The 26769-nt window shown below is 38.1% G+C and overlaps 1 protein-coding gene across 1 annotated transcript; it reads right to left on the bottom strand.

The window, feature by feature from the left end:
- LOC124644133 (single-minded homolog 1) lies at positions 1 to 17176 on the bottom strand. The gene is made up of 8 exons (XM_047183364.1): positions 17002 to 17176; positions 16318 to 16493; positions 15519 to 15640; positions 14875 to 14995; positions 11637 to 11815; positions 2179 to 2285; positions 1438 to 1585; positions 1 to 1030 (listed from the first exon to the last, which is right to left on the bottom strand). Exons 1-8 carry the CDS (start codon positions 17174 to 17176, stop codon positions 427 to 429), a joined length of 1632 nt encoding a protein of 543 aa, XP_047039320.1. The 3' UTR covers positions 1 to 426.
- Between the last annotated feature and the right edge of the window lie 9593 nt (positions 17177 to 26769).

Here is a 26769-nt window from a genome sequence, read left to right as displayed (position 1 = left end):
TCTTACAAGCAATATCTTATATCTAATTTATTTTATACTTTATTTACAATATATTACAGAACGTCAGATTTTCGTTATCCTTACACTATACAGTTACAAGTAACCGTTACGGAAATAACGGTTATAAATAACGTTATCTAATAACTAGTAGAGAATCACTTCTATATTATTATTTTCCCTGAATAAATGTAATTGCAGTCTTAAAAATCAATTTAAATATTTCAAATTTAAATACAAACAGAAAACTTTGGATTAATTCCAAGAGATCACAATTAAAATTAAATATACCGATTCAAATTCCATTAAACATTTCCATTTACAAAAAAAAAAACGTTATTTTACCTTATGTTTGTAACTTTCAAGTCGAAAATCTTAGACTACTTTATATTTTAGGGTTTTTATTTACATGTATCACTCAACTATTTGTCAATGAACAAATTCGTTCACCCCCCCTCCGTGGTGGTGAAATTGTTGCGTGTTGTCCACTATCACACTCGTATAACTTCCTTCTTGTACCGCCGGACTGGGGGTTAACTTACCAAAATTATTGGCAAAATTCTCCACGGGCCTCCCATTCTGATTCTGATTATGCCCCCCGTAAAAAGATATTAAATTCGTATAGTTATACTGGTTTGGTATTTCCGAGCCTTCTATAGAGCTACAAGATGACGAACTCGCAGAAAACGGACGTTGATTTTGGGGATAACTGACGTAGTTAGGTAGAATTTCGTTCGTATCTGTGTAGTTTTCGTAGAATATTTCTTGGTATGACCCGTTTTGTTGGTGGTATTCCTCTTGAGCCTCGTAGGGGGGTATTAGGGGGATGTACTCGGGGTAATTGTACCCCCCACTAGAGTCGCTGTACTCGCTCTCGTTAGGGACAGGGTTGATCTTCTCGGTGTGTCGTATGTGGGGCATCTGTGGGGATGTGGTGGTGGTGGGGATGTGGGATGGCGTGGGGCACTCGGTGTTCATGTGTTTCGGAGCTCCCTGGCTGATGTTTAGGATTTGGTGTTTTTCTTCGATGTCACTGTAAGGAAATGTTGATGTTAGTGGGTTCATAAGGCTCCTAAAGAGGGGGTATGAAAGATTGATTTGAAAATTACTAATGACTTGAGAGGCTGTTACGATGATTTTTGCTGAGATTTGCCATGTTCAACAGTTAACACAGCCGAACCGGGAGTCGAACAAACAATATATATATTCAAGATTGTTATACCAAAAATTCTGCTACAGTTAATACCTAATAGAATAAGTTACATGAAGTAAACCCTCAGGATTACGGTATCTTGATGCAAATGCTTCCTATGTGCCAGGACGGCATCATCATCTCCCGAGTATTTGCCAAACTATGTATTAACTGAGTAACTTAGATGGCATAACTTTTATAAAACACCCTTTTATTGATTTATACTTGTATGGATAAAGGTAACTCACCTAAGCACATAATTAACAGACACGATGCAATGCGGCCTTGAAGACCGGGAGTTGTGCACAATGGTGGCGTAGCTCTGCATCCACACCCAGCCACCGCTCTTGGTGAGGAAGCGGTAGTAGCGAGATGTTACTTGGCCTTTGGTTAATACTGTAATAGAGAGTGGATGTTAATGTGTGAAGTGAATGTGAGTGAAATTAAGATTTGGGACTTGTAGACCCTGGTGTGATTTATGCCGATGATGGATCCTGTTAGTTTCAGAAGTCATTTTATTTTTTGGCTTTTTATTTAATGAGATTTTTTAACTAAGACTTGCTCACTCAGTAAATGTTATGGATATTATTGTGATCTGAATATATTTTTTGGAATAGGTGCATTCAATTCATTCCGATATGTATATCCTTTAGATTGAACCAGCAATTTAACCAAGCTAAACCTCTGTCTTTGAAGTGAGTTTTCGCTAGTGTAATAAGTAGAAATCGAAAACAATACTTCAAGATCCCCGGTTCAACCCTTAGCCATCCGTATACTTATAATTAGATAGAGAGAAAATGAAATCTGATGAGAGCTCATAATCTACTATAAGCAAAATTTTACAAAAATAACCCCAAAAGCAATTTTTTACAAAAATTAAGGGGTCATTACGTATTACTACATACCATTTCTTCGTCAGCCTTTGCCTGAAGAAGAAATGCTACACCAACCTTCTCAAATTCCCAACAATTCGAAGTATTAATACTCACGTGTACAATGCGAGTGCCTCATGTGCAGCACATCGGTGCCGTGGATGTAGTGGTACAGCGTCTTCTCGATCAGGTCCTGAGGCTCGTAGCCCGTCAGTGACGCCACCCTGGAAGTAACGGTGTGACTGTTAGTGAGAACGTCTTGTAAGAGTTTGTTTGGGCTGTTGAATGGGTAGCCGTGAAAAAGTAGGGAAGGTGGTCACAATAATTAACAGTGCCTGGCTGGAAAACATAGTTATTTGATTGATTGGAACCTCTTCTTTTAGCTAGATACTAAAGTCGAGGAATTAGTATTGACCTATGGTAGACCAACTACAATTGAAGGGAAGATATTGTAGGATGTAGGATACTGAAGTTTTTGTAGGATTTGTGTTGTCGGTAAGTAAGGTCAGTCTCAAGTCTCGAAAGTGTATAATACCCGACCTCCAAAAAGTGTTGTATCGTTCTCTAAATCTTACTTTACAATAAACTGTAAGAATCGGACGGTGATACAACACTTACAATTTTAAACATTACAATTCAAATTAAAAACCAATAAAAAAAAAACCAATCCAATAACGCAACCTTGTTAGTTTATTCACTTAAACAAAAAAAAAAACCGTCTGCTATCAATCTCGTTATACGACCCCTATTGCTTCCCCTCTAATTAGTCAACCCTTAAAACTGGAGTACCGAGGGTCGGTCCCTTTCAGCATTGGTTTTCTCCTCAGTGTTAACCGTCGGAAGTGTCACGGGATATACTTTTTGCGCGTCAAACAGTTTTTACGCATGGCAAACAATACGCTTGCTTGTTGATTTTGAGTGTTTTCGAAAAAAAACTTGATTGGTTTTTGTTTGAGGATCGATTGGCTGGAAATGGTGGTTTGATACCAGGTTGCTATGGAAGAACGAAATCGTTTTGCTTATGGCAAGTAGTTTTTTCTAAAGTCACCGATATACCCTACCGGATTATAGCAAGTTCAAGTGGCAATGGGCAGGCCATATAGCTCGCAGAGCGGATGGCCGATGGGGTCGAAAAGTGCTGGAGTGGAGACCACGGAATAGACTAGTAAGCGCAGCGTAAGACGTCCACCAACAAGGTGGACAGAAGACCTTATAAAGGTCGCCAGAAGACGCTGGATGCAGGTCGCCTCCAACAGGTATCCGTGGAGATCTAAGGGGGAGGCCTATGTTCAGCAGTGGACGTCCTATGGCTGAGATGATGATGATGATAATGAAGTAGTTTTTTATATTAACTACTAAAATTAACACTACGTAAACAATCCAATAGTTTGTAAGATTAGTGTGTTCAAATAAATTCTTCAGCTTTACAATATTAGTATAGATAAAATACTTGTACAAATTGTGTAACAGATGAAATGTGATTAACGTTATCACTTCAAATGTTTAAATAAACAAAATAATCACAGAAAGGATTTTACAAGACAATATCAGGCTTCTAAAAGATACAAATAATGTAAGCAATCGGTTTTAAACATTAACATAGTTTTACAGAAAAACGATAACGGTTGTGAGGGTAACTCAAATAACGTTATATAAATAACGTAATAATTAAACATGATACTGTAACTGTTATCTATCTTTATGGAATAACGTTACAACAAAAAGAACAATATTGTCTTTGAAAATATTTTTATGAAAAACGTTTTTCTTTATGTTATATTAGATTATAAACCTAAAGACTTTTTTTTATTTATAAACTAAACTCTTGAATGATTTAGAAAATTATATCAGTGTTAGATAGCCCATTTATCGAGGAAGGCTATAGAAAAAAAAACCGGCCAAGTGCAAGTCGGAATCGCGCACGAAGGGTTCCGTACCATTATTTATAAAACGGACAAAAAAATCACGATTGTTGTATGGGCCCCCAAAAATATTTATTTTATTCTAGTTTTCAGTATTTGTTGTTATAGCGGCAACAAAAAATTAAATTATAAATTTTAAAAAACCCCCGACCAAAAAAAAGTACGCAATTAGTATGACAAAAGGTTAAAAACGCTAAACCCTATAAAAAGCAAAAAATAACTTTTAACACTACGTAAGTACCAACTAAAGCATGTCAGACTAAACTAAATTTTATCGTGTCGGGGGACCGCTCTAATTTATTAGCCTAACGTTAGAAGTAATTAAGTATATACTACTTATAACTGTGTATATAATTTTGTTTTATACGAATGTTGTAATTAGGTAGGTATCATTTGGTTTATGTAAGTATTTTTGAAGGTAAAAAGCGGTCCCCCGACACGTCAAAATTTAGTTTAGTCTGACATGCTTTAGTTGGTACTTACGTAGTGTTAAAAGTTACCCACCCAAAACAAAAATGTGAAAGACTGCCAAGTTCGATAATATGGGAATGCTTCGCCTATAAAAGAAGTGAGATCTGAATAAGTACCAAGTTCCATACACATACCTCAGTTAAAAATAGTTACTTTTTAATGATGTTACTTGGAAAGTTTTCATACACCTTGTTATAAACCTACTAAACGCAATGAATCAAGTATTTAATTTTCTATTAAAACTTGCCAAGTAACATCATTAAAAAGTAACTATTTTTAACTGAGGTATGTGTATGGAACTTGGTACTTATTCAGATCTCACTTCTTTTATAGGCGAAGCATTCTCATATTATCGAACTTGGCAGTCTTTCACATTTTTGTTTTGGGTGGGATTTCATTAATTTTTGTAAGGTTGTTTATTTTATTTTTTTCTTATGATGAAGTTAGTTAAAGGAATGTCGCATTTATACTATCTTTTAGATTTTTTAATATGCACTATGTTTCTTACAAAGAAATGAACTAGATTAACTAAATGGACTAGATTTACCAACTGACTGACATGACATGTTATCATATATTATGTTCGTGGATCAAAGTTACACATTCGTTATTTTCGAAAGTGATTCACACTTGGCCGTTTTCAGATTTTTATTTTACTTCTAACTACACTATTTTACTTCTAACTAAACTAAATACAAACCATTCGAAGATATATTATATAAATATAGATAAATTTAGTTCGTTTTAGTTCCTTAGGGGTATAAATTTACACCGGGTATAAAACACCTTCATTATTTTGAAACCGACTCACACTTGGCCATTTTCAGATTTTTCCCTTTACCTTGACATAAAGACCTACCTCCATGCCAAATTTCAAGTCAATACGACCATTGGAAGTGGTCTAGGTTTTTGATGAGTGAGTCAGTGAATCAGTCAGTCAGTGAGTGTATAGTAAAATAATAGCGATTTTCTGACGTCAATATCTGAAGACCTACAATAGGTATATTAATGAAATTTTGTATTTTAGATAAGTGAGGGGGTCTCAATAGATACTAGAAATTTGATATGCGTAAATAAAATAGATTTTGAGTTACAGGGGGGTCGAATTTGGCCCGAAATGGTTCGTGTAATATAACCCACGGCCGGTGAGTCGCTATTTTTGCTCGAACTTGGCGGACACACTGCCGTGTGTCTAGATTTTTTGCTTTTTATAGGGTTTAGCGTTTTTAACCTTTTGTCATACTAATTGCGTACTTTTTTTGGGTCGGGGGTTTTTTTAAATTTATAATTTAATTTTATTTCATGCTTTTTGAAGGAGCTCCTTAATTTTTTCTTCTTTCAATTAATTTCTTTTATTTTAAGATGGGGTCGCTCTATGCAATCTCGGACAAAGGATGCTGTTTAACAATCCTCATAACATACTGGCTCTGGGAGAATTGCACAGATTGAGGAAACATAAACCTTTGGTCATTCTAGATTTTCAGCGAAGATATAAATCGGTTTATCCGTTTCATTCCGGCATTCCAGGGTTTCATCCGCCACATCCCATTTCCAGTATCAGGTTCTCGTCAATTGAAGAGAACTAGTCAAGACAAATTCAACGAACCCAAACTCGATGGGTTTACTGAAAGGCAGTTCAGGGTTACGTCTCCTACCTTCGTGCCCTAACAGCAGACCAGCTCGGTGGTTCCAGAAGACATTAGTGTTTCAAATTTCAGATCCCACACATGCTTGCAAGTAAACTGACCGTGTAACATTCTTCTCACACCTAACAAACGAGCTGATGACCTTGAAGACCTGAACCGATTTCCACCAAACATAGCTAAGAACACTCCCGAATGACACTCCTTTTAAACAAAAAAAAACCGCATTACAATCGGATCATCCGTTTGGGAGCTACGATGCCACATACACACACACACACACACATACACACACACACACAGACACGTCAAACTTATAACACCCCGTCGTTTTTGCATCGGGGGTTAAAAATACATCATCTGTGAAAATTTCAGCTCTCTAACTATCACGTTCATGAGAGACAGACGGACGGACGGACAGACGGACGGACAGAGGAGCCAAAACAATAGGGTCCCGTTTACCCTTTGGGTACGGAACCCTAAATACTTTTAATTTTGAGACGAGGACGAATTCTTGGGTAAATTTAAATTTAGTTCTTACTTTAAAATAATTTACGGTTTGTTTTTAACAATAAATAATACAATCCCGCGATATTAAGAGTAGTTTAAGCATCTAGTAAAAAAACTTAAGTAGTAGTAGTTTTAGTTTTTTTTTACAGATTTTTTATGATCACGCCGGAAAATCCACTAGTATGAAAACGCTCTAACGACCATATAGACCAATTTTTTTATAGGATATAGTGTGTTCTAACGTTAACAGTTTTTTATCACTTAATTGATCATTGTTTGCGACCGGATATCCGATACTTTGGCGGCAATTAATACTAAGGGTGACAGCGGGTGACAATTACACCCCCACTTCAGAGCTTTGTTTTAACCCCTCGGCTTTTGGGGTGGGATTTTTTTGGATCGAGAATTTTTTTAAGAGTGTTAGGTATGTGAAAATTTAATTATACTTAGAACCTAATATGGCAGGCTTCCCCCGTACACTACGATTTTTTTGTGTAAAATATTATTTTTATAATCGGAGTGTCGTAGAAAAATTCAACTTTCCATAAACTATTTGAAAAAAAAAATTAACCGACATCAACAATATATTTATGTACCTCAGCCTTCGCCTAAGTCAGCCAAAAACTATGCTGAAAACTGAGAACCTCCGTTTTTTGAAGTCGGTAAAAAAAATTACCGATCCCTATACCTACCGAATGCTATCGACAGAACTCACGTGATCTTTTAACACGTTCGCGGACAGAACGAGACTAAACGTCATCATTCGAAATGTTGATATGGCACAACGTACAATGACGTCCAAATAACTTTTTGACTTTACAACAGAACGTTCATTTCCGATGAACGTTCAAGTTAAAGTCCTATTGAATGTATCTTGTGTCACAACATGTAAAATACCCGAAGCTGTACTGTCACGTAGAGTGAGTTTTAAACTATTTCAAATAAGTTCCGATGACGGCGGTAACGGTACCCACACACGCACAAGGCGCAACGTGTATACACGTCCCGCGCGCATACCGCGCTCGGTTGTGTCATGATGTCTTTAAAAAATATATTTTCATGGGACGCTACGTACATACACGTCGTATAATTTGTATGGACATTTACTGTCATTTTGGTAAACAATCTCAAGTTGTAGCGTCCGCGAAAGTGTTAAACAATCATAAAAAATCATATAAGGTAAAAAAAATAAAAAATCGTCAAGCAAACCCAAACATATTAGCTAGTTACAAAAATAATCGACACAGCGAACTCCACATTTCGCTGACTGCCGCGGAAGCGATCCGACAATCGCGCACTCAAGCACGTATGCCTTACCAACTTATATTTGCAGACAAAAGTCAGCCAACGTAAGCGAAATTAGATTTTGTTGCTAAGACATAAGGGTCACAAATTTTTTTTGGAAGTATAGAACGTGGTCGATTTTTTTTTGTTTGTTCTGTTGGTTTTTGTGGGTGTGGAGGAATTTGGATTTTATGTAATTGTAATAGGAGTTATTGTTCATATTGTGGACTGCTTTTATGAATCTGTATTATTTTAATTCGGGATTTTTTGGGAATTAATTTAAACTAAAATGTACCTTAATTATTAGTACTTTGGGTAATTTTTTAAGGAAATTAACTTCAAAGCTCGTAGTAAACAATGAACTGTGGATATGTTTTTTGATCGGAGATTGAATTTTGACATTAGCTTCATGTAAATTATGTCAAACTATCTCTTATCGAGAAACAACGAATGGATTGGTTATTGAAATCCGTAGAAAATGACTTTAAAAAATCCTAAGTATCTTCCATCAAGTTTGTCAACCTATTTGTAAGTAAGTGTTCACATATTGTAAACGTACGTGACTCATGCCATGACAATCTTACAAAAAAGGTAGCAGACCTTCATAGATTAGCGATTCATCATAATCTGTCCAAATATGCTATCTATAGTGTTGCATTACAACATCTGTGGCCCAGGTGGCAATGTTTTGCTATTCTATCTCCTTATAAGTCTGGGCGCCTGGTACTTGAAAGGTATTGCCTGTAGTACGTTTGACGGATTTCCTAGGAATATAAGTCAGATCTTCCTCTTTTTTCAGCATGGTTTAGTACAGAAAGAATGAATCAGTTAATAGGCATTTTAAATAGGTACCTTTTTTTCAGTTTTGCCGTTCAATATTTTTGTGAATATGGGTGCCTGGTACTCAGAAGGCATGCCTGTACAATATTTGAAGGATTTCCTAGGAATATAAGTCAGATTTTTGGGGTTAAGAAGAAAAATTATGAGAAAACTAGTCAACCGATTTACATTTTTGGTAGTTTCTATATTTAGCCAGGTGCGGGAAGTAGTTGCCTCTAAAAGTGGCTAGAACATCTATTTTGGAAAATATATTCGCGTAATGTTTTTATACCTACCTATTATCTAATTTGCAAACTTAATAACGCCTAGCACCGTCATCGACATAAAAGGGTATTATTGTTATATTAAATTATATTTTTTATCTTCCCAAATAATTATATTGATACTCTAGCCTAATTTACATAGGTACTACAAGCTGAACACTCCTCTAATTTCCCTCTATCGACAAATATCGGCATACCTCGGTACAGCACAAAATTTTCCCATATTCCCAGATGGGCATGGAAATAAGCCAGCAATAATTAATAGTAGAAAATAACCACGAGCGATATGGTCGGCAATGCACGCGCTTCTTAGAACTTGGCCGTAACTTGTATTTGCAACGAACAATGCAGGGCTTGACGCGTTTTCCAATGGTGTCGACACAACGCGGTGTTGTGGTGTCGATATAGCGATCCGTGTCGAAATACTTTCGGAATGTGGATAGGTGCTGAGATGAGAGAAAGTCATTTGTACAATGTGGACCGAAATCCAGTACTGTTTGAAGGTCAGTTATCACAAAATCAGCCGCCCGTCATTAGGAAGAAAATGGTCTAAGGATCTCCCCAGCAAGTTATACAAATACAATGTAAGTGTCATGAGATAAATGATTCACTTTAGATATGTGTGTGGATATAATATATGTGGATAATACACACGAAATTACTTTGTTACAACATGTAATTAGTAGGAGTTTAAACTGAACTGAAAACGTTGATGCAGTCGATATAGAAATCATACTAAATTCTACACATAAGAAATTAACATGTACTCTAAGTGAAAATCGTACTTAAGTGAAAATTTTTCAGTTTAATTTTCACGCCGTCCTACAAATATTTCAATACTTTAGAAATAGCACATTTATTCCTATTTAATTCGACATGAATTGTTACGGCGGACTGTGTCTAAACGCCGCGTAAGTCTCAATGGGCAATGAACAAGGCCAAGGCGATGTGTGTTTTCCATTAGTGACGACATTTTCATGATAAGATGGTCTTATACTTGCGACTGACGCTTTTCGTTATAGAAGTCCTTGTCAATGATATGGGGACTAGATTTCGTGTATCTCGAGTAACATTTTAACAATATATTCTCAAAAAGGAGGATTTTTTAGGTATTTTCACTGATTATGACTCACGAATCTACTGACGTCTTAAGGGATCAAATAATTTATAGTGAATCTGTACCTATACCTACTGTGTCCGAATAAACGCCGCCGCATTTCTAGTAGTAGAGCTATCGACACAAATCACTTCCAATTTTCAACTTTCGACCCACGGAACCGTGTCGCTTACAATGGACAAGCGCAGTGGCCTCAAGTTGAACATTTATTAGTTCACGCCAATCAGGGACGCGTAAACCTTAGCCAACAATGCATTTTAGTTGTTCGGGGAAACGCGCCCTCGGCCAAGACTTACCGGGATTTGTTTACATGGAACTTAGTCTAAATAACTTAGGTAAAAAGAAAAATATATGATTAGAATTTGGTGTCAAAACTATGCTAGCATTTTACCTGAGTGCGCAAAGTTAATTGTACCCAAAGAACGCGTGTGAGGCTATTGGTAAGTCACCTATACCTTCCTGATACAATTAATAAAAATTTAATGTATGTTATTATACATATACCTAGACCTTCCTTCCCCTTTAATTACTCTATAAATACATTAAAAAAAAACCGCTTGAAAATGTTGGTTGCGTAGTTTTGAAGATTTAAGCGTACAAAGGGACATAGGAACAGAAAAAGCGAATTTGTTTTATACTATAATATTTCGTTTCGATTAATTGTCATCGGTACCACATAGTAGTGTTGCATCAATATCGACAACACATATCGATACCAGCACGTCGCGACGGCTGTGAAATCGTTTGGCGTCGCACCGTCACGGCTCTCCGCTGATTTTATTAACTCGCATCAAATTGTTTATTGTACCTATTGTGTGAGTTTTATGGATTTTTATTTATCGATGTCGATATTGTTTGTGTTGCGTTTCACAGCACTAGGTTTTGATTTATTGTGTAAGATAGAGATACGTCGCACCTCTTTGTCAATTAGGCCTATAGATGGGTAGATAAGTGAATATAGGGTTTTACATTGTAAGACATTTTGTGAAATTACATTTAATACTTTTATTTCAGCTCAATACCTTCGGTTTACCTACTCTGAAAACTCAGAACCAAACAAAGTTAGGGGAAATGGACCTTTTATTTTCAAAGGGCTAGTAGATAACATGGAAACTGTTTTAAGTGCCTCTATGAATTTAATTACGTAGATTATTAATTATGTAGCTTGATTCAAGAAATATTTGCGAATTTATTGGGAATATTAAATAACCAGGATTTGAAAGAATTTATGATAAAGCAATTTAAAGATGTAGTCTAAAAAAATATAGTCAAACATATTTTTAAAGGAAGGAAGATTGAAGTTAATAAAATAATAGACTTTCAGCAGATCTATAAGGTAATATACTATTGTACGTAAAAAAATTACCCCAATAACTTTTCTTTACAGTTAAAAATTTCAAGAACATCATCAGACTCCATTCAGTTCCTGTAGCCTGACTTACTGAAAGACATGGAGAGAAGTAGGCCTAACATGACCTATTTTGACTATCAACTAGAAACCTATATTTAAAAATACTCCACAAACCTGGCATCCAAGAAAATCAGCCTCATATCCAAGGAAGCTCTGAACATGAACATATTAGAATGTAGCTTGAGCTCGGTGACAGCTGACGGCGGTAAGGAGTGCCCCACTGCTATCAGGCCCAGTGGTGCCGAGCCTTCGCCGAAGCGTCGCGCGCGGAGGTACCCAGAACAATGTATAACCTGCAATCGATGACATCGGTGAGATGGGAACGGGGTAACAACATTATGATCATCATTTCCCGAAACTTTTCCAACGTGTTGGGTTCGGCTTCCAGTCTTATCGGAGGCAGCTGAGTACTGGAGTTCTACATGGAGCGATTACCTATCTGACATTTTTCAACCAGTTATTAGGGCAACCCCATAACCCTCGGTAAGACTGGTGTCATAGTTGGATATATGAACATATTTTTGTGTTTCGTAAGGCACGATAAAATGATTAGTCCCAGCTGTCATTTGAAATCTTTGATTGTTAATACGAGTAGACGCCAGAAAGTCTGACAACCAGTCTTACTAAGAGGTATCGTGTTGCCCGAGTAACTGGGATGAGAGGATCAGATAGGCAGATGCTCATTGTGTCACACTGGTACCTAAGTTGCGTCTGGTAAAACTAAAAGCTGACCCCAACATAGTTGGGAAAAGTTTAGGCAGATGATGACTAAGTACATTACACGTGTATTCGATGTTATAATAAAGTTTCATGTTCAATGTTTCTTTTTTTTCAAAAATATTACAATGTGCCAAAATAATCACGGCAATTGGCCCAAACATAACTGTTGGCGATTGTACCATAGCACCCTAAAATCCCCTCGATTAACAGTAAATCCCAGCACAGTTAACCCTAACCCACCCCATGTTTTTGTACTAAATCCCCCATTCCGTATGTTGTATGGTACAAAAGCCCCCTTAGAGATACGCGTGGCCCTATTGTTTTAAAGATTTCATGCAAATGGTCTTGTAAAACAAATAAAACGTTGAGCAATCTTTGTCAAGCTTTATTCACTTAATAGTGATGGGAAATTATCGATATTATGTGATTTTTACATAATTACATTTGCATATTATTTGCTTCACTTGTAACTATCTATGTATGAAAATCTTGGAATCTTCATTTGACCTACTTCCCGGTCTTCGATTAGGATGAAATTTTGCACACGCTCTGAGTTCTGCTCTTTATGATCTGTGCCTTTTCCTATTTCAATTTTTCTTTTTATACTGTGGCTATTTACAATACATATTTACAATAAATATCAAAAACTATCCTAGTAAAACAAACAACTAAAAAGCGTCAAAAAATTCGTCCCCATCGCTGTCAACTGGGAGCGTGCCCAAGAGGCTGGCACCATTACCTCGTTGGATCGCCATGCTGATTCTTTGTCCGAGGTAATAGCCAGCCTTCTGGTCACGCGAAGCGTCAACCAGCCGCCTAGAGAGATCTTTAAATAGAATGTGGGCATTCGGACCCCACGACCCGAGGGTTTCAACCCCAAACGGTTCGAAAATATAGTTTCCGACAAGGCCACTATATTTCCGCCGCTTGAGGTTCTCCGCAGCCGCAGCGGCAGCAGCAGCACAGCACGCAGAACTTGGAAGGTGTGATGGCGCAAGAGTATCGACACAGGTTGCGTCCCATACTAAAGGCCTACCCATCTTCCAAGGGAATAACGACATGCCGTCTGGTCTCTTACCGTCGTCGCGTGCCAAGCCGTTTGGTTCTAATACAGCTGGTACCCCGACGGCAACAAGAGCCCGACGTATAATGTGATTGATGTTTGCATGCCGCGCAATACGGCCCGCACTACGGCTGCACGACAGGCCGTGGTGTCCGAGGCTGGTGACAGCCTCACCACAGTGGCAGCGATGAGGGGAGCAGCACGGTGCTCCTTTACGTAAACAGGTAGCGAGGCGGAAAGTTGTATCGTCAAACATGGTGCCAATGTTTGACGACGGTAGTGACTGAAGCCAAAGCCCCGACTTCCATCTACCCACAGCCAATAGGCGCGCTCGCTCCGCAGGAGTAATTGCCGTTTCTATTAAACTATTCCGGGTTACTCTGCAGAGCGGCTCATCCCACTGTCTTTGGGAAGACGGGTTGCTGGGTAAATTTTCGTTCGGGCAAGTAATTTTCCATGCATCCATAGCCTCAGCTAAATACGGCACCTCGAAATCAGCCAGTGTTGGAGTAAGAATATTCCTGGCTAATTTCTCAGTGCCGTGAACCGAGGATATGAATGCCGGTAAACTAATACTGGTAATTTTGCGGACGCCGAGACCTCCCATGAGAATGGAGCTGAGGGTATGGCGGATCTCGGGAGGAGTCACGGCGCCCTTACGTACCGCATGACGCAGGTCCTCATCGGACACGGTTGTTTCGGGAGGTACCTGCACCGCATCGGTCGTGAGGAGGCGCCCGGGTGTCACCATTGTGCGGACAGCCCCGAGGACACGGTGGACCACACAGTCCAGGTGTGCCCCGCATGGGAGGGGCACCGCCGGGTCCTCGTCGAGGCTTTGGGCGGCGGCGACCTCTCGCGTCCGGCCCTGGTTCAGGCCATGGTCCGGGGCGAGAGGGAATGGGATGCCGTCGCCTCCTTCTGCGAAGCGGTCATGCTCGAGAAGGAGGAGGCGGAACGCCAGAGAGTTCGCACCTCTCATCCCGGCCGCCGCGCTGGACCAGGTAGACACCATAGGCGCCGGGTGTCGCGAGATGACTCCCGGCCACCGTAGGCGTGGGTCTGTGGGCGGTGAGTTCGGGTGGCTCATCGTCCCTCTGTCTGCTTAGACGACAGACCCGTGTCGCCTGCGCGCGTTGTTCCACGCGCTCCTCAAAGAGATGTCAGCAACCCCAGCGGGGCCCAGAAGGGCCAAGGCCTGCCGGGGCTGCGGGTTGTTCGAAAGAGATACCGCGGCCCTGGTACATAAAAGGCCTATGACGGAACACGACGGTTTTTAGTCAGTAAGAGTCTGACACTCCCTCACCGCTGCTAACCCACAGCGGAAGGGGTCATTTGATGATTTTTAAAGTCGGAAAAAAAAAGGGTATGGCGGATAATTTTATCAATTGGGTCTTAAAGGTGGCTATGTTTAAAGAGATGAGAAGAACGGAGGTAATATGTAAATTTAAGACCAAAACAGCAGTGTTGAATATTGTGGCTATAAAATATTTTTTCTTTCTTAGGACGTTTTTTTGTTCAGTGAATAATTGAATTACAGTTATAGTCGTAATGGAAATAAATAAATACCTTATATCCAGATGTTGTGAGTCCAGCGTTTCTCTTGGCGAGCACACATTTCATCCTGATGAAGAATGCTCTCTCACACTCGATGTCCACTGTGGGGCCCCACGTGCCGCCCACTGGGTACCTGGCAAAGTTGACGCAATTATTAAAAGCCTAAAACATGTCTTATTAGTACTCTCGACTTACAAGAATCTAAAAAATATCTCGTAATAATCTGTCACCAGTCTTACTAACTTAGGATCTATACCCCTTTTGCCCAGGTAACTGGGTTGAGGTGGTCAGATAGGAAGTCGCTTCATGTAAAATGCTGGTATTCAGCTGAATCCAGTTAGACTGGTAAACGACCCCAACAGTTGGGAAAGACTCGGGACTACTCGAGAGACATGACTTACCTATTAAAGTTTTGTGCAGACTTAAAAGAATCTAATAAGCAAATCCTTTGAATTTTTGGATCTTAAAGTATTCCGAAATTACAGAACCGATTAAAAAAAATATTGTATTGTTCTTTTACTCGGCTAAGGGAAAAAGTTTTTACAGGACACAGGTGACTCTACGAAAACAGACAGAATTACTTGGTTTTTAAGGATTCTGTAGCATTTTTTTTGTCTTCGCTTGATGCATATTTTCAAGATCCTCACAGTACTTACCCAAGGGCAGGATACTGATGTGGTAGATAAGACTGTGGATGCTGAAGACTGAGCACTGCCGTCATCTCCTCGTGATCAGACAGGTGGATATACTCGTATATCGAGTTCCCTGTTAGCTCCACCTGTGGACAAATACGCGTTAAAATCTATACTACATCTTTTTGTTTGTACCGTAAAGGCTCCGAAACTATTGAAACGAATTGAAAAAAATTTCGCTTTTGGAAAGTTACTCTCTTCCCAAGTAACATAGACTATATTTTATGCCGGTACGGGCAGTAGTTCTCACGGGACGCGGATAGTGAGCGATAAAGGGGAAGAGTTTTCCTTGAACGTGTTAACCTTAGGAGCTACTGGTTAGATAGACTATTTATCAAAGATGGCTGTAGGCTACTCTTTAGGCTGGAAACAGTGCTCGACCGACGGTCAGCGCTGACCCTCGGTCGACGTAGCTATATCTATGCAAGTCTATGAACGCGTACACAGCTACGCTGACGGGACGTACGGTCAGCACTGACCGTCGGCCGAGCACTGTTTCGTGCCTTATTCACATGCATAGGACGCGGGTGAATATGTTGGCCTTGGTATGAACCAAAGTGTTACATACTTCAGAGGGAACAAGGATGGAAGGAGGGGACAACCGTTTTAGACGGATACTTTTTTGGTGGGCTCTTGCTGACTACAACCCATCATGTTCCTTCTTAAGCCCTTTCTGTACCAGGGCCGCGGTAACTTGCGCAAACAATCCCGCAGCCCATTGAGATGGACGCTTTAGGAGAAAATAAAAAAAAATCACACTTACTTGACTCAACCCAAGATGTACGGAAGCCGTTTCACTAATATACATAATCTTGCCATCAGGAGCCACCACGAAGATGAACCCGTCCAAGGTCTGCAGTAGATGAGAGCCAAGTTCTCGTATGGACAGCTCTCGAGGCTGAGGTGGTGGTGGGGCCGCTCCCCATGCGTCGCCAAGACCTGGGGAGAGGAGAATCAGGTAAACATTGATGAGGTTCCAAGGGACCTTCTTTAATGAGCAATTCTGGTATTGATTTGGATGGATTTTCGGTTCTAGTGCGAAATTGTAAGGCGTGAAAAAATGGTTTGCATGTTGTGCACATCAAAATACAAAGGCTTGGGAAGTAATACGCTAATGCTTTTTGATAAATATTACCTATATTTAAAATTTAAGGTCTACATAAAAATATGTTTTTTTTTTTTTTTATAGGAATGTATGTATTAATCAATACGTTTTATAAATGTACTTATTAGTATCGAACTGCCGTAAATTACGAGCATATCGCAAATGTGTTAAACAACAAAATTGCAAATATAAGAAAGTGGATCAAACATTAATGTTCGCGACTGTACAGACACCACATTAATAGAATTTCAACCTTATCACCATAGTGGAAGGTTCATATTCGATTGGTAAGTCAGATTGACCTGCTCCCTACATTAAAGTATAAAACTTAGACTTACTCACCATCAGGAAAAACCTGCCTCATCTTCAGGTAACTGGTCGTCAATCTTATCACCGACGCCTTATCCAGCTGTGAGGTGATCGCAGAAGGGAGAGGCAGAAGCTTGGCCAGCTCTAAGAACTCCGCGTTCTCCTTCTCTCGTCGGGAGCGAGCCGCGTTCTTACTCTTCTCTTTCATAATGGCGACCGCGTCTAGACGCGCGCTGTCTTTGCGACAAGCTGGAACAAAACAGGTTTTATTAAGAACAGATATAATTTAAGGGATTTATTTCGACCACGGCGGCTGTTCTCATATAAGGAGATCAGCCAGCTGCGCAGGATATATTTTGACACGAGCATTTGCGCAGACACAAGTGCACTCACTATTCCTTTACTCTCACCTCATAGCTCAATGGGGCGGCAATCCGACACGACCGGTGAAGGATCAGGCGCAGCACCGACATTAACGTGCTCTGAGGGATTGATAGCCGATCCTAATATGCTATCTGTTGATTTGCTTACTACTAACTAACTAACTATTTTGAAAATATTGTGTGGCTTCCATAGAAGGAGTGTAAGGGAGGAGTTCACATTCCTTGGTCCCCGTATTTTGGCCCGCTATTTTCTTAGATTTTATGTTGTGAATGTATATGTACTACGTCATCATCATCATCGTCATCATCAGCCTATCGCAGTCCACTGCTGGACATAGGCCTCTCCATGTACTGCGTACTTCGTTGTTATTTTAATACGTGTCCATTATTTTAGGGTGATCTAAAAGACGGACAAATTACTTTTTTTCATTCACTATGCTTATAGCTGTTAAAAAGACCTTCAAATGCATAAAAACTAAAACTAAAAACATACCTGACCTACGCCACGTCAAAATTAACGACGTCATTATGCATTCAAAAATTTTGACATCCGCGCTAACGATACTCTTTGCATATTCATGGCAGCATGGCACTTGCCTTTGCTTCAGAAAAAAAAATTCTACCGTAGAGTTTTGGCGGGAAAACAACATCGTGATGAATTATTCAGTAATGCTGACAAATGAAGCTTGTGACGGATACAAAATGGCTGCCTACGTGTTTGCGAGGATTTTGTGAGTTTTCTCAGTCTTTTGGGGGTGGAAATGGAGGTATACCTATTCTATTAGTTTTTATAAGTTTACTGGGTTCTGAACCCGGATTAAAACTAGTTTTAAAAGTTATATTATTTTTTACGGGGATAGGTAGGTACCTTATACATTTTGACGGAATTGCTATTGTACTGGATTGTACCTATTCTTTATTTTATTCTACATATATCAAAACTCCGGATCCATACCGGAATCCCGTACCGGGAAAGAATATAGTCTATGTTACTCGGAAAGAGTGCTTTTCAACAGTGAAAATTTTTTTCGGTTCAGTAGTTTTGCAGCCCAAACAAAAAAAGGTGCTCCTCTTCATTATATTAGTAATAGGAATCTGTAGATGGAATTCTTGGGTAAAGCAACAATTTAAATAAAACCCTAGATTTAAAACATTTGCATTACAATACAAATCTCAGTAACACAGTACTAGCGATTTCTCCCTGCTATGCAATAATGAGCTCCTGTAGGTTCAGCAATAAACTCAATCACAGTTATACCAAATTAACTACCTTTGTTTATTATTGGCTGGGTCTAGACTCGCCTAGGGCTGGTCACAGTCAAAATCAAGTCATTTATTTTCATAAGGGCCTTTACAAGCACTTATGAAAGACAAAATAAAAATTAGTTTGATTCTAGTTCAAATTTTCTGTAACCGCACTTTTAGTCGGCTGATAGTTTGTTTGGGCTCCTAAATCAGTATGAAGATGAATGGTAGTACGCACATTACACAGATTTTAACAGGTTTTAACTGTATTAGCCTGACTGAAAACTTGCATTGCAATTAAAAATTGGGTTATCACTTTCTGTCAGTACCAAAAAAAACTGTTGTTAAAAATAGACAGCTTAACTTAAGTAATCTTCCTTTTTGGTTGATCAAATAATAATTCGCTATGCATTTAATTATTCTCTTTCCAAAGGAACAAAAAAATGCCACCCCTATGCACTATGGTAGTCCAACGACATATGGCCGTCATTTATACAGAACCATAAACTAGCACTTGATCGGATTCCGCACGTTCCATTTACGAATTTGCGCGCGAATATTTTTGTTTTACGGCCAGCTAGTAACGTGGGGTATTAATAAAAATAAGTATTTACTGAATTATTAAGAAAATGACTCGACTTTTATTTTTGGAAAAAAAAAACTTAATAACAATAAAAATATACTTACAAAGACTTGTATCATATTCTGATACGCATTTTGTGAACAACTTTCTTCGCGGATACTTCATTTTGAAAAACTTAAAGTCTTTAAATTCTTAAACCAACCTAAAATTCCTTAAAAAAAACTCGAGTTGCAACACGTAACTAAAATTAAAATTAAAAATGCACTTAACGCGAACAGGTTCAAATCGATACTGACTGTATCCACCTTCCTTCCTATGTCCGTTTCCGAAAAAAAAAACACAAATGACAGGTAATAACAATGGCCGACAATAGGGACATAAAAACCTAGTTGTATTACGTCACTTTGTATATTAATGGGCGGTGAACAGAGGCGGGCAATATTTAAAACAATACTAAAGTAGGTTTTTTCTATATACACAATGTTTTTGTTGTAAATCATAGGATTTAGAATTTGTAGTGCAGCTGTTTTGTATATTGCATATCTGCATATATACTAATATACAAAAGAGGATTTTTGTTTGTTTGTTTGTACCCTAAATGCTCCCGAAACTATTAAGACGATTTGAAAAATCATTTCATTGTTGGAAAGCTACACCCTTCCCTCTTCGGTATGATTTTTTTTTCAAGATATGTGGCAAATCCGAAACTGGTCCCAAACATACATAAGTGCAAATTAGGTTCAATTCGAGTTTACTCACTATTTAATGAAAGAAGCAAGTGAACCCGCAAGCAGTGGCTTGTCTCTAGAGATAACATGCACAACCTAGGAAATAATAAAACTGAGCACTGTAAGACTTTGTTTACAGTTTATGACTAATTTACATCTACATATGTATCTATTCTCTCATAATTCAGTTGACTTTTAGCTCTTCTTGTTTTACATAGTTATATAGATCCGAGGTTTTCGATTGTTTCGTCTTAAAATTAACTTGAATACTATAATCAGATAAATAATTTAAACTTGTAAATTCCTCAAATTGTTTATTGTTTTCAATGTCAGTATTTTTCATCTATCGTATTCTTTACTGTTACCTTTTGTACTGGTATTGTTCTTATTTTCTTTATTTCGGTGGTTTCTGTACGATTATTCCAGAACTAACTATTTAGGAAGATATTCATAGCTAGCTCTAAAAACTACACACTTGAGCCTACAATTTGCTGCTTTTCTTTTTGCCGTACGATAACTTTTCTCCGAGACACAGCTTCTTGAAAACTATTTAAGAAAATCGAAAATGAAAAAATATCCTTTAACTTTTATGAGTGGTTTTTGAACTTTCAAAAATATATTAAAATTAAATATAACTAAACTAAAGTTAAATAAATAAAGTAGCAAACCAACATCGTTGCATTGCGTAAGCTAAGCATGTCACTTCATCTGAAGACACCGTTGAGCCCGTATCATTTTGACAAGCGTCGATTGATCCGTATTGTGTATTGATAGTCCTGTTGTGTTGATATTATCTGTTTCTTTAATATGTTTACACGTGCTCTAAGGGTTGCAGATAATCCCGCCTTTATAGTATAGAAGATATTAACGGTGAATATTTGACCTATCTGTCATTGAACATCTTTGGCAGTCACAAGACGGCCAAGACCCGCATTTAGACTTAAATGTAGAATTTGTGGGCTGTGGGATTGTTCGTGAGAGTTGCCACGGCCATCGTACACTGTGGGCTCTAGAAGGAAAATGAGGGGCTTTAGTCCGAAGGAGTCCCTTACTAAGCACTCACAGTGGGAGAGTTCATTCAATGATATTCCATAAAAAAATGGGTAGAGTTTGTAATTTTTTTTCGCACACCCGTCATAATTTAAGTCTAATATGTTATCGGCTTTAAGATTTGGACTGGTATGTAAGGGCATAGATACTTCACTATACAAAAGATCTGATTCTCTTTGACAGTGTGGGTCTCGCCCTGGTAATATTTTACATGAAAAGCTTTTTGTGGCATTTATTTATCGATAATATGTAAGCGTCACATGTGCAAATCTCGAACAAAACCACACATGATCAGTATTTATTCAAAAGGGACGTTAAAAGATTATCATTTGACAGCAAAGCTCATTATGCGGCCTCACACCTCATATAACAGTTTGAAAAGGATGAAAATCAATAAAATTCATGATGAATACAATTTGCATATCGGCGGCCATCTTCCTTTCATTGAGCAAAAAGGGCAACGTCGCAATTTGATGCTGGCTGGTGAAAAAACACAATTCGAAATTTGAATCTTGGAGTGTCCTCGAGGTGTTCTCTTGGAGATGGAATAGATTATGACATTGTTTTTTTTTATTTGTCTTTGATTTGCAAAGGTTGCTTAAATACTTATTTGAATGACAAAGATTGTATTTTGTGTCCATTTGTTGGTCTTCGCTTATAAACTCTGAATCAATTCAGACACCAATTATGTTAATAAGCAATACTTATCTTTCCTTTTATTAACATTTAATGAACCCATAATTAACAGAATAGCTGCAAAGAAAATAACACTGATTTGCAAATAAAAACTACAACACTACATCGCTGTGATGACAGTTTTTAACGACCAATAAAAATTTACAAAAGCTTCGCAATAAGCTGGCTAAGAAATATTACCTTACGGACTGATAAAGATATATTAATAAGAATTCTTGATGCGTGTGGTCTTAGTCTAGACAATACATAGCTCAGGCCTTGGTGACAAGATAAGCAATGGCAGATATATAGGTTTCGTTATGAAGTTTATAGGGCACAAGTATATCTGGCAGTTCCTTAGGTTTATCTTCATCCGTCTAGCCTTGCCCAACTATGTTGGGGTCGCTTAAAATCAACAATTTGGGCCAATGTTTTACTTTCTGGCTGCTGAATACCCTTAACGACTAGCAAAGATTTCCAAATGACAACCGAGTTGGTAGTAAGATCTACCAGTTTACGTGTCAAGGGGTATTGGGTTACCCGGGTTACTGGGTTTAGGAGGTCAGATAGGCAGTCGCTGCTTTAAAACACTGGGACTCAGCTGCATGCAGTTAGACTGGGAGCCGACCCAACTTAGTTGGGAAAAGGCTCGGGAGATGATGACATTGCTTTTCATTTAGTTATTTCAACAGCTTTATCACATTTTTTTCGTAATAAAAATCATTAAACTCTAAACCAAAAATCACTAAAAAGTATTATCTACTAAATTAGACCTACATTACGCTACCACAACAATAAACAACAAAATACCAAACACATAAAAAATCGCCTAACAAAACGCAGCGTATAGTAACTCGATACCGCACGTGCAGGATCCGGGCGAGCGCGGTGGTCCCGTGACGTAGTGTATGTATGTTCTACCATAGACTATAGACCCAGCTGTGAGATTGGTCAAAATAGGAACTAAATGACAGATATTTAAATCGAACGTATCATTTGGAAATTACCATCCATAATTAAAAAAAAAAGCATTTAATTTAACTAAATCAATTAATTAGCTAAAGTTTAACAGATTTTAATGTCAAACATACCAGATTCGATAAATACTTTGTTTACAATTACATGTACCTATACTACACAAATCATCGAATACTACACAGGTCGAAGTTCTGATCACGGAAAGCTTGAGAAAATGAGAAATAGATGAGAAACTTAACGATAAAACGGTGAAGAAAAACCGAACATACAAATAAAAGCACCTAAATGCATTTTTTTACTGTTTGGTGTTTTCAGAACTCGTCTTTTTTTTTAGTTAAGTGTTTTCTTCGTTAAAAAAACAAAATCGAAACTGCGCCGATCTAAACAGATCGCTCGGAGGGACTACATATATTTTTGTAAGAGATTTGTACGCAATGAGGGGGACGTTTTTATACAAGTTTATAAGTAAGTGTTTAGAGAGATTTTACGTGGATTATCTTTGGAAGGAATTATAGATTTATGGTCGTAGGATATGTTTGAATTTATTTGTTTTCTTTAGTAGATTTGTGACGCTTTTAGTACCTAACGCTTTTGTTGCTACCGACGTACGTATTTCTTCTTGCTTAGAACTGAAATACTTATGCAAAATTATGATAATTTTGACAATAATCAGTTTTTAGGGTTCCGTACCTAAAGGGTAAAACGGGACCCTATTGTTTTCGTTCCTCTGTCCGTCCGTCCGTCCGTCCGTCTGTCACCAGGCTATATCTCGTGAACCGTTATAGTAAGAGAGCTGAAATTTTCACAGATGAAGTATTTTTGTTGCCGCTATAACAACAAATACTGAAAACCAGAATTAAATAAATATTTTGGGGGGCTCCCATACAACAAACGTGATTTTTTTGTCCGTTTATAAATAATGGTACGGAACCCTTCGTGCGTGAGTCCGACACGCACATGGCCGGTTTTTAAAAAAACATTCAAACTACGGGTTTTAACTCAATTAAGAATTAATAAGTGCAAATCGCAACTTTTCTGATTTAGCTTAGGTATGTAACGAAATCAAATCATACAGTTCTATACACCGTACCTAATTAAGTATTTTCCCTATTAAATATGTAAGAATCGGCTTTCAGTTTCAGTAAAAGTATCCCGTATCTAGTTTACTTAATAAATACCCAAATCTTAACCTTTTTAGGGTTCCGTACCTCAAAAGGAAAAAACGGAACCCTTATAGGATCACTTTGTTGTCCGTCTGTCTGTCTGTCTGTCTGTCTGTCTGTCTGTCTGTCTGTCTGTCAAGACCCTTTATCTCAAGAACGCGTGGACGTATCAAGCTGAAATTCACATGAAGTACTCAGGTCTATTGTCCCTTTAAGCTGTGAAAATATCAAACATCTAAGTTAACGCGATCAAAAGATACAGCAGTTATACCGACACCTTGGACGAATTTCCGTCACACGCTAGGGAATCAAAACCTACAAGGTACTTCCCGTGAACTCAGAATCTTGAAATTCGGCAAGAAGCAACGTTATATAGTACAGATAAAGGAAAAATTGCGAAAATGATAAATTTGAAGTTACATAAAATATTAAAATATTATCAAATCAAATATTTTCCTCATTTTAATGGGGAATTTAAACGACCAAGTTTGACGGATTTGAGAAATCATTTCTTTTTAGTAAAAGAGTATACTCGTCGTTTATTTCCATTGTCATTCGGTCAGGATCTGATGATGGAAATCCTGAGAAATCGAGGGCAACTATCAGAAATTGTAGGCATGCATAGGATTAAAACTTGATTCTCAGATGTATGTCTGGTGATACTATCAAACAGTGAAGGTTTAGAGCTTTCTTGATGATGGAGACGTGAGAAAGTCGAGAGAACTCCTCAACGGTATGATTTAGTAACGTCGTGTTTGGGCTTATATTATTCGTATTGACGAGAACTTTTCACAAAAGTTAAAAATAAAAACTTTTTACAAAAAAAAAAACAACTTCTAAAATCAACAAGAAAACTGTTTATATGCATCGGTCTAGATCTCGGTGCTAAAATAAATATAATGCATCCTCTAGACACCGACTTCTAGACCGATGCACCTAACATCTTTTTAATTTCTTTCTTGCTTTTGTTTTCTTGTTGCTTTTTTATATGTTTGAAGTTGGATTTGTTTGTAAAATGCTACAAAATAAAATAAAGCCGACTTTATAAAACAAAGAAAGGGACAGAATTACACTTTTGTCAAGGCTCTAGAAACATAAAGCCAGCAGCCCCGAATCCTACTCTCTAGCAGTCGTTGTTACAATTCGACAGTTACAAGTCGTCAGGCAGTTTCGAAAAAAACCTGAAACTGGGGCTCGTTAGGTGATTAATCCCTCAAAAATAAAAGATCCCATTAGTAGTGAATTCTCATCACCTAAAATAAAATAAGCTCCAACACAAGGTTACGTTATAAATTGTAAAGGAGTTCCCATAACTATATCTGATCTTTGCTATCGATCCCACAATGGCAGTCAAACCTATCTATGTGGAAAGTTGCGGCTGGCGCGAGACTCGCTTTTTATCTATACAGGATTTGTACGGAACCCTCGGTGCGCGAGTCCGACTCGCACTTGGCCGGTTTATTTTAATAAGTTAGTACAACGAACTTAGCCAAAGTCATGCATGAAAAAAAAAAACTAAACGATTTATAAAGAAAAACAACTTTTCTTTGAAAACCGAATTCAATAATTCTTTGCACATGTTACAGAAATAAATGCCTAATATTATCTGTATTAGGTAATCCGATTGCAAAACATGGCCCCGCTGCGTAAAATACGCAAAAACATTTGCTTCCGCTTAACAAAGACAAAACATATTTTTTTCTTTTAAAAGTCAGCCCAGATGTGCCAATCACGACTTAGTAATAATCCTTTCAAATTGGATAACTATGGATAACTATACAGGTGTAAAGGATTAAAGGGATTAGAAGACATTTTTTGTCTCTGGTTCCGTCAATATCATGGATAACAAAATGACTAGCGGAGATTTCATAACGCAAACTCTCCTAAGTAGCGCGCCAAAATGCGGATGTTCGGGGGACGAGGAAAGTTACTAACTCCGAACTTACATGCTTTCTATGGAGCTCGCCCATTATTTTCAAAATAAAATCACCAATCAATCAAGACCAATTTTATACAGATTGGTATTGGTTTGACAAGGAACCCGAACCCGTTTTCCCTGGGTTTCACCAGCGCCCCGTGGGAACTACTGCCCGTATCGGGATGAAATATAGCCTATGTTACTCGGGGAGAGTGCAGCTTCACAACTGTGGAAGAATTTAACATCGTTTAAGCAATTTTGGAGCCTTTAGGGTGCAAACAATCCTCTTTATAATATTATAGTTCCTATACATACGTACGTACCTATGCGTGCATAGGAAGGTAATTTTAAATACGCAGTTAGCGTATTCAATAATGCTAATAGAATCATCCATTAAGTTAAAATATTAAATTAACACCTTTCCAAAGACATGAAAAGAAATAATAGAAAGAAAATAAGAAATAAGTATTAATTTCCGTTATAACTTGAAAACAAAATAAGTTTATAACAATTGTTAATATTTTTTACATGTAAGCAAGTGTCTTATAATTATGAAGAAGATGAATTCTTACTTTTATGGAACACTAAACATTTATGACAAAACTCGTGGGAAACTAACAAGTCAATAAAATGCGCGCCAAAAGTCAATATCTATGGTTTTTGTTTCTTTTTTTTTTCAAGCAAAGGACAGCCGATAATGCCATTGTCTCTGGCCGCAAAGGACGCACGTGTCTATGCAGGTTTTACTGTGTTTTGTGTATTTTTTCGGCGTAGTAGACACCTGTAGAGTCATTGATGAATTCGTGTAGTAATCATTCTGTAATTTGCGTTTGTACGTGGGAACGGGCGGTGTGAGACACTGCGATACCTTTTGTATGACAAGTCAATTGTCTTTGGAAATGTTAGACTGTGCAATTTCATGCGAAATTTAAGAGTTCTGGAGTTCATTTGTTGAGTCACTGTTTGGTGAAAGTTAACGAGAGCGTGTAAGTAAATAGTTGTCCTTTGAATATCAAGCCAGTAAGTCGGACAGCCAGTCTTACCAAGGGGTAACTGGGTTGAGGAGGTGAGATAGGCA

Source organism: Helicoverpa zea, chromosome 29 (genome assembly GCF_022581195.2).
Source record: "Helicoverpa zea isolate HzStark_Cry1AcR chromosome 29, ilHelZeax1.1, whole genome shotgun sequence".
Lineage (NCBI taxonomy): Eukaryota > Metazoa > Arthropoda > Insecta > Lepidoptera > Noctuidae > Helicoverpa > Helicoverpa zea.
This window is presented reverse-complemented; position numbering and strand designations above follow the sequence as displayed.

What these genes read in the sequence shown, in the direction of transcription:
- LOC124644133 (XM_047183364.1), bottom strand. Translation starts at nt 17,176, where the DNA reads ATGAAAGAGAAGAGTAAGAACGCGGCTCGCTCCCGACGAGAGAAGGAG. An exon ending in GAGGCAGGTTTTTCCTGATG is followed by an intron (nt 16,494 to 17,001) that starts GTGAGTAAGTCT and finishes TCCTCTCCCCAG; the next exon opens with GTCTTGGCGACGCATGGGGA. An exon ending in CATCAGTATCCTGCCCTTGG is followed by an intron (nt 14,996 to 15,518) that starts GTAAGTACTGTG and finishes CAACTTTGCCAG; the next exon opens with GTACCCAGTGGGCGGCACGT.